The 9,071-nt window shown below is 43.4% G+C and overlaps 1 protein-coding gene across 1 annotated transcript; it reads left to right on the top strand.

Moving 5' to 3' along the window:
- Positions 1–1,518: 1,518 nt before the first annotated feature.
- LOC123076717 (subtilisin-like protease SBT3.9) lies at positions 1,519–4,879 on the top strand. Its single transcript, XM_044498831.1, has 9 exons — positions 1,519–1,647; positions 1,734–1,923; positions 2,003–2,161; positions 2,485–3,101; positions 3,215–3,288; positions 3,379–3,642; positions 3,746–3,863; positions 3,974–4,145; positions 4,250–4,879. The coding sequence occupies exons 1-9, from the start codon at positions 1,531–1,533 to the stop codon at positions 4,795–4,797; spliced, it is 2,259 nt and encodes a 752-aa protein (XP_044354766.1). The 5' UTR covers positions 1,519–1,530; the 3' UTR covers positions 4,798–4,879.
- Positions 4,880–9,071: the final 4,192 nt, after the last annotated feature.

Raw genomic sequence — 9,071 nt, 5'->3', positions numbered from 1 at the left:
TCATAACTCCATGCTTCACCGTAAGAAAATATATAGTCACTGTAAAAATATTTTATGTTATGTAAAATTACAAACGTAAAAACATAGTGTAAAATATACATAAACTCCAAATTGTCTTGTCATATGACCTATATATATATGTGGAGATCTCACGTAGGCAAAGCTCGCCAGGAGAGCTGGACGCCGGTCGGATGGACACCGGCGGCTGCCAACGCCAATATACGTCAGCGCTTGGGCCTCTTGGTTGAGTGAAATATATATTGTACGGACCAATTGCATTATAAGTAAAGTTATTATTAGTTCAACATAACTATAATGTCAAATCAAATTAATTAACTATCCACTGGCTCGGCCTAGCTACCTTCGAAGTAGCTTCTAGATGCAATGGGTGGATGGGATTGGATTAATTCGGCGCACTAATTCAATATGCAAAATGTTGTTAATCAACCTGGTGCACCATGAACCCAGAAACAATGGACATGTATGATGTCACTGGATTCACACCCCATGCATCGATCCATCCCCCATCGTTCCTTTGAGATTCATGCCCTGTTTTGTTTTTTTTGGCAAAGTTTATCTTGTTTCAAAATATTACATGATGATTCATGAGTTTTTTTTCTTGTTTCAAAATAGTATATGATATTTAGTTGAGATTTCTTTCTTGTTTCAAAATGTATCATAAAATTTCATTGTGTACTAGAAAATCCACTCCACTCTTATTTGTTGGTATGCAAGAAAATATTATGATACACTTAGAAACGAGAAAAAGACCTGATGAAACACTACGAAACAGACGACGTGGCATGAATCTTAAAGCAGCAACAGACGATGGATACATGCATGAAAAATATGATTTCTCTGCGCGGCAGCTCCGTAAAGCTTGACCGGCGCGAGCGTGTCTTGAAAAGGTATTGGAAACAAACGTGTGGAAGTTGGTTGATGTAGATGCACGCATGTGGTATAAAAGATGTTTGACATGATTTGGCTGAAGCTTTCAACTGGAGAAAATATATTTGATCAGGTCTGGAACTTCTCCATCACGGATATGTCTGAACTGGGCATGTAAACTTCAAACATTATAAATAAGCTCAAGTTCAGGAATTATCAGTGAAAAACAATTGTAGAGGCAGTCGTTCAACAGGATTTTGTGCGTGTGTGTGTGAGAGAGAGAGAGAGAGAGATGACTTAATCAATGCTTTAGCGTTAACCACCACATGCCAATTAGTAAAAGAGATGACTTAATCAATGCTTACCTTACCTCTGGGTTATTGACTTGGCTACACATGTCTGGATCAATGGTAGGTCAGGGGTGCTTTCGCTTTGGTTTCAGAAAACTCATGTAAAAGATTAGGTGGCGGTTTATAATTCTTCAATGGAAATTGTTGAGAAGGCTCGTTTGCTTCGGAAAAGGGAATAAAAGAGGTGATGGTTGGAACAGAGGACTAGTTCTAACGCGCAGCATGTATCCACTATAAATTCGTACTCGAGTACCCATCACATTGCACATTACATCTCAGAACCAAGCGAGCAATGGCAAAGGGGTTCTTCTCTTCTTCCTCCTCGCGCGCTCATCGCCGTGTAGCTTGGGTGCTGCTTTGCCTTTGCATGCTCCTATGCACAGTGCACGGAGGATCATCATCTCGCAAGGTATGTAATTAATCAAGCAAGCAAGTTTCCGTGGTTCAATTAGTTAACCCACCTTTGCATGCACTCATGTGTCTATTCATGTTTAGGTCTACATAGTTTACCTAGGCGACGTGAAGCATGGGCACCCCGACCACGTTGTGGCTTCGCACCATGACATTCTCACCACTCTTCTCGGAAGCAAGGAAGAATCTTTGGCATCTGTGGTGTACAACTACAAGCATGGCTTCTCAGGCTTCGCCGCCATGCTTACACCGGAGCAAGCAGAGCAACTTGCAGGTTGGGACTCGTCGTCCAGTGAACATCTCGATCAGTTTTGCCTTGCATGACAATTTCTGATATGATGTGATGCGTGCAGAGTTTCCGGAGGTAATCAGCGTCGAACCAAGCAGAAGGCACAAGGCAAGCACCACGCGGAGCTGGGACTTTCTTGGGCTCAACTACCAGATGTCTGGCAGTGCGCTTCCCCACGGGACCAACTACGGAGAGGATGTGATCATCGGGGTGATTGACACCGGTTAGTATTTATCTATTTATCAGTTACCACTTAATTACCACCACCTGGTCTCATATCAATATATGCCATGCATATGTTTAATTTAATCTGGATAATTATTTACAGGCCGGCCGGGAGATAAGTATTTTTAATTAACATTGGAAAATTTTCTGATCATACATAAGAATTCACGTTCAGTGCAAAATTGTTAAGAATTTTTTTTTTTGATATGATGGCCATCGATTGGTAGTTGACTAAGAGCAAATTATTTTCATGTCAGACCGAGCCAATCACTCCCATCTTAATTTGGCACCTTGTTTTTCTTACACAAACCGACTAATCAGGGATCTGGCCGGAGTCGCGAAGCTTTAGCGATGAAGGGTACCCACCGATACCATCAAGGTGGAAAGGGATGTGCCAACTCGGGCCGGACTGGGACAAGAACAACTGCAGCCGCAAGATCATCGGCGCACGGTTCTACGACACTGGAGTTTCTGAGGAGGCCCTCAAGACGGACTCGCTCTCGCCTCGTGACTATAGCGGCCACGGCACGCATTGTGCATCCACCGCGGCGGGCTCGGCCGTGCAGGCGGCCAGCTTCAATGGCCTCGCCAAGGGGGTAGCACGGGGAGGCGCACCACACGCTCGCATAGCGGTCTACAAGACCTTATGGGGCGTTGACGGCTTCGGCGATACGTCGGCCTTTCTTGCTGCCATCGATGATGCAATCCACGATGGTGTGGACGTGTTATCGTTGTCCGTCGGATTCCCGGACGAGAACTCGTTCGGCGCCCTGCATGCGGTTCAGAAGGGGATCACCGTGGTGTACGCGGGCGGGAACGACGGACCTAGGCCTCAGACCCTTGAGAACACTTCGCCGTGGGTCATCACCGTGGCAGCGAGCAAGGTTGATCGGTCATTTCCGACGGCGATCACACTAGGAAACAACCAGCATATACTGGTAAGTATACGTGTATGACTGAGGAAATCTCCGAAAAATCACAAGCTCAAATGTTCCGGTGTGTCTATATTCCTATTCCTGAGCAAACTCTGCCTGGCTATTTCATTTTGTAGGGTCAGTCCCTCAACTACCACGTGGTGAACTCATCGTCCGGGAGCAGCCGTTTCACAGGCCTTGTGTCAGACGAGTAAGTAAACCAAGTTACCTGTTAGTTCTTTATTAATATCTACTTATAGGGCAATTCTGACGCAGATTTCATTTTTCTTTGTGTATGTAGATGTACCATAGCATCTCTTAATGCCACTGCCAAGGATGTGAAAGGGAAAATCCTTCTCTGTTCTCCCTTGCCAGATGATCCATTGGCGATCGCCCCAGGGATCGTTTTCAACAACGCGTTACAATATGTCCGGAATGGCGGGGGATCCGGACTTATTTTCGCTCAATATACAACAGACCTTTTAGGTGTTTGCCAAGGCATAGCCTGCGTCATCGTGGACCTTGACACTGGTAAGAAGATCAAAAAATACATCCTTGGCACAAGGTACGTACCGTAGGCGCACCCAATTTCATTACATTTAATTTGTTGCAGTTGCATTGAGTCTATCCCTTCTGATTAATAGACATTTTCATTTGTAACTAAGCAGCTCTCCCATGGCAAAGATCGAACTGGCACACACCGTTATCGGGAAAGAGATATCCGCACCAAAAGTGGCCTCGTTCTCCTCTAGAGGTCCATCACCTGATTACCCCGAAATTATCAAGGTACATACAGTACAAATGTGGCAAGAGTGGACTAGCGAGCCATTACCAAACCTATCATCAGCACATCCTTGTATCAGCTTTTGTCTCACACTGTCTTCCTTCTTCAATAGCCTGACATAGCTGCACCGGGAGCCAACATCTTGGCAGCAGTGGGAAATTCCTACGTATTTATGTCTGGAACGTCAATGGCAACCCCACACGTTGCTGGCATCGTCGCACTGTTGAAAGCTCAGCACCCAGATTGGTCTCCTGCGGCGATTAAATCAGCCATCATAACCTCCGGTAAGCGAACTGCAGCTAGCCATTGCCCTGAGATCATCTGATTCCTAGTTCACCAGTTCATGACTTTTTTACCTTTGTTTTGCTGTTTCTGCCTGGTGATGAAGCCCATGTAACCGACGAGCGTGGCATGCCGATACTGGCAGAAGGGGTGCCTCGAAAAATCGCTGACCCATTCGACTACGGCGGTGGGAACATCAATCCTGGCGGCGCGGCCGATCCCGGTCTGGTCTATGACATCGATCCCCGCGACTACAATAAATTCTTCGGGTGCACCATCATCAGGAGGGCAAACGTGAGTTGTGATGCGACAACGTTACCGGCATATCACCTGAACCTGCCCTCTATCGCGATCCCTGAGCTGAGGCATCCAATCACCGTGTGGAGGACAGTGACAAACGTCGGCGAGGTCAACTCCGTGTACCACGCACAAGTCCAGAGCCCAGCTGGAGTCAAGATGGAGATTGAGCCGCCGGTGCTCGTTTTCAACGCCATGAACAAAGTTCAGACGTTTAAGGTGAAGTTGTCGCCTATGTGGAAGCTGCAAGGGGACTACACCTTCGGCAGCATTACGTGGCATAAGGAACAGAAGGCTGTGAGGATTCCTGTTGCAACCCGAATTACAATTCAGGACTTCTATGCGGATGTTGCATAAATAACTCGAGGTGCAACATAAGTACAGGAAATTATGCTCTTGATTTGCACTATAATGAATAACAACAGTAAATGGATATAAATTCTTTATAATGGCTGTCCCGGGGCTACTTTTGATACTCACTTAGCCTAGAAAGACATTTATCTTGTCGGAAGGCATTACTTATGATACTTAGCCACCATCCGCACAGATGACTAAGGCCGGTCATAGTGGGAGTAACTTAGCTAGTAACATAGCGCAGCCCGAGATAAGTCTGCTTATGTGGCATGCAGTTAATGAGAAGAGAGGTGTTCTAAGTAATATAATACGTTACCGTCACATAGCACTTCCTAAGATAAAATTAGTGTACGAACTAATAAATACAACCACTTATTACACTATCTCTATGTTACTCCCAATTATGAAAGTAGTAACATAGACTAGTGTCATATGCATGAGCATGACACTTGTTAACCGGATAGAGTGTTGACAAGAACGATTAACCATGCATATGATTACTAGTCAGAAGATTATAACATTTAACTCTTTAATTATCCTTAATTTTCAAGGGTATCTGGTTTGTTTAATACTAGATTCGAGATCTTTTTCACAAAAACTCATTTTAAATTTTCTTGATCGAAAGACATCTGCTGGCTTGGCTTACTCCCAAACTAGCTTCTACTTGATGGAATGTGTTTGGATTAATTCCACGCATTTATATGATATGTATTACTTACATGTGCCTTATAATGTCACTCGATTCTCTCATGCGTCGAATTCTCTCACACTTTGTTGTGGTAGTACATGGCACAATCGGGGCCAACAATTCCTTGATATTGGAGGTAGATCTGATGTGTAGATCGCGTGTCTGAGACTATAGTCGATGTGGCCAATACTTTGAAACTTTCAACCATAGAATCAAAATATTCAGAGTTGGTCCCATTTGGTCAAACTGGTTTGATCCAATTGCGGTGGGAGAGTTATGTACATATGATCTAGTCACGTCCAAATGATTGCATTTCCTCGTTGTTGCTCGTAGCCGCCTGTTTCTTAGTTTAGTGTTAACCTCCACATGTGTACATTATTTGTGAAAGCAGCCGCTGTTTATTTAATAGAAGACTTAATGCATGCTCAATTATCCCTGTCTTATAAAACTGGCTCTGGAGTGGTCAGGAGTGGCCCTGGGGGGGGGGCAGACGGGCATGCATCTGTTATAAACTAGATGATACCCCGCGCGTTGCTGTGGAATCGGTTGTAATATATTTTAACGAGATTTTATTGGGTGGAATATAAATATTTAGATAAATAACACATGAACCACTATAAAAAATACATATAATTCATTGTATTTGATTATTTGTAGTTGTAAAATATATATTGAATATAATTAGAATAATAAAATAAAAATCTTTTCCCATGCATGGTTGCATGTGGTGGTGGTCTTTTCCCATGTATGGTTGCTTGTTGAGGTGGACATTATCTCATCCATAATTGTATGGTGATGTAGCATGCTTGCATGTTGAGATAAATAAGTTAGTGGGGATGAATCTCTTAAATATATAGGGTTCATGCTCCGTGCGCTAGCACCATCACATTACACATTACATCTCACATTCAAACAAGCAATGGCAATGGAGTTCCTCTCTTCTTCCTTCTCGTGCCCTCATCACCATGTAGCTTCAGTGCTGCTACTGTTGCTTTGCCTGTGCATGTTGTCATGCAGAGTACATGGAGGATCATCTCTCGGTTTTGCTTTGCACGACCATTTTTGATGCCATTGGCGATCATGTGCAAAGGTCATCAGTGTCCAGCGGAGCAAAAGGCACAGGGCGAACACCACACGGAGCTGGGACATTCTTGGGCTCAACTATCAGATGCCTGGAACTACTGGTAGTGGGTTAGAACCACTGTCTGGGATCGTACGTACGTAGGATGCTGTCATTGGAGTGGTTTTTTTTTTCGGGGGTCATTGGAGCAATTGAGTGAACTGCCTCGCATCTATATATGTCATGCAAAAATATGTCACACGTGTGTTTCAATTGAATTTTGCTACATTTTAGAGGACCGGGAGATAACTGTAATGTCGATACAATGACCCGGTAGGACTAAGTACTAATTATTTCCTAGTCAGACCGAGCCGATTACTCCCATTTAACTTGACACGAGTTGTTTCTTATACAATCCGACTAATCAGTTCACGGTGTATCTGAGCGGGAACAACGTGCCTAGGCTGCAGAGCCTTGAGAACAGTTCACGGTGGGTGAGCGCCCGTGGCAGAGAGCAAGATTGACCAGTCGTCCCTACGGCGATCACATTGGGAAACAAGCGACATATAATGGTATGTAACTATGGAGCTAGTTTTTTTCTAAAGGGTGTTCTTTATTGACTCATAATTTCGTATCGAGTGGATACAAACACAATTGAGTACACACTTTTTGCAATCCACGAAATAGAAATCCGGAGGTTCAAACTCGAGAAAAAAGGATGTTCGATGCAAAACATGTTTTCCAGAATAAAACCCCCTTTGGAGTTCACCGGGCACGAATAATTCATGGGGAAAACCAAAAGAAAGTTCAGAGTCTAAAAACAAGAAAGTTTATAAAAAAGAGCATGCAAAACATAGATAAAAAATTGTATCAGAAAAGTTCAAGTTTTTTTTTCCGGGAAAGTTCAAGTTAGAACACAGTTGATTTCTAATCTTCAGTACTGAAAAAGTTCCTATACGGAAAAGGGTGTCTGGCGAAAAAAGAATTATGGAAGGCATATGCTAAATCCGAGAAAGTTAGCAGATGAACAATAAATAATTATAATAAAATAAAAAGTTCACTTCAAAAAGATAAACACCGAAAGTTTAGATGCAATTACACCGTAAGTTCATATGTGTATTTTTATACCAGAATAAAACCTATAAAAGGTTTGATGTTAACAAATTAAAATGTTCATCCCATGATTGCTTGACTGGAAGTTCCAAAATTAAACAAAATGATGTTATTTTTTGCGTTTTTAAAACTGCTCTTAATCCATGATGAACACGAAAAAAGGTTCACCATGAAAAATTTACTCCTATTCAACAACTTTCCTATAGTATATTACATGCTTCTTTCTGACAAACTATTCAATAGTTCAATTTATGTCGTCCGATAGGAATTTCAATGTATTCAAATATGTTCACCATGATCTATTTTGTAAAACGTTCAACATGACAACAACTTACCAACGGTATATTATTTTCTCAATTCCGACAAAAGGCCACTGAAAAACAAGTGAAGTTCAAACCGTAAAACACCCTTAGTTCAAACCCGCACAGGGCTCAGTTCGAGTGCCCTGCAGATGGTTGCGAATTTGAGAAAACGTTGAACAGAAAAAGGTTTCATATTTTTTTATGCCTTCCAATGGTATATCATTTGGCTCATTCCAAGATAGTTCTTGAAAAATTTGTGCCCGGATTTATTTTTGTATCTGAATTTGATTTGAGTTGTGAGGTATTTAAGAAACTTCTTAAAAAAATTGTGCCCAAACGAATTTTCCAAAGGGTGCGCGAGCAACAACGACAACACATCCACACCATCGCGGATCGCATCGTCAGTGGCAGCGAGCACCGTGGCTGTGTTGCCTTCGATGGTGCCCCAGAGGGACTTGTACACCGCGATGCGAGCCCGTGGTGCACCTCCTCGTGCAACCCCCTTGGTGAGACCATGGAAACTGGCTGCCTCGACACCAAGCCCTCCGCGGTGGACGCACAGTGTGTGCCATGGCCGTTGTGGTCCCGGGGCGAGAGCGAGTCCAACTCCAGATTGATCAAAAATTCCTGCGCTCTAGAATCGTGCACCGATGATCTTGCGGCTGCAGTTGTTGATACCCCAGTCTAGCCCTTGGTATTCGGCCGCACCCTTGGTCTCTCAAGCTTCTTGACTCCGGCCATATCCCTGATGATTAGTAGGTCTATATAAGAAAAAGACCTTTAAAAACCGGAGTGATTGGCTCGATCAACTTGGAGATCATTATTTCTTCATGGATTGTTTGTTCATATTCGATCACTTGTTGTTCTACAGTGTACAAAATCAAAATCAAAATCAAGCAGCGGTGATTAACTAAATAAATACTAACCGGTGTCAACCACCCCGATGATCAAGTCCTCTCCATAGTTGCTTCCTCGGAGTAGACCACTGCCGGTGCCAGGCATCTGGTGGTTGAGGCTCCGCGTGGTGCTCGCAATGTGCCTTTTGCTTGGCTGCAAGCCCTTGGTCATGATATCTGCAAATTGCTGGGAAGTAGGAACGTGTAGAACACGAATA

The sequence above is a fragment of the Triticum aestivum genome, chromosome 3D (assembly GCF_018294505.1).
Source record: "Triticum aestivum cultivar Chinese Spring chromosome 3D, IWGSC CS RefSeq v2.1, whole genome shotgun sequence".
Lineage (NCBI taxonomy): Eukaryota > Viridiplantae > Streptophyta > Magnoliopsida > Poales > Poaceae > Triticum > Triticum aestivum.
This window is presented reverse-complemented; position numbering and strand designations above follow the sequence as displayed.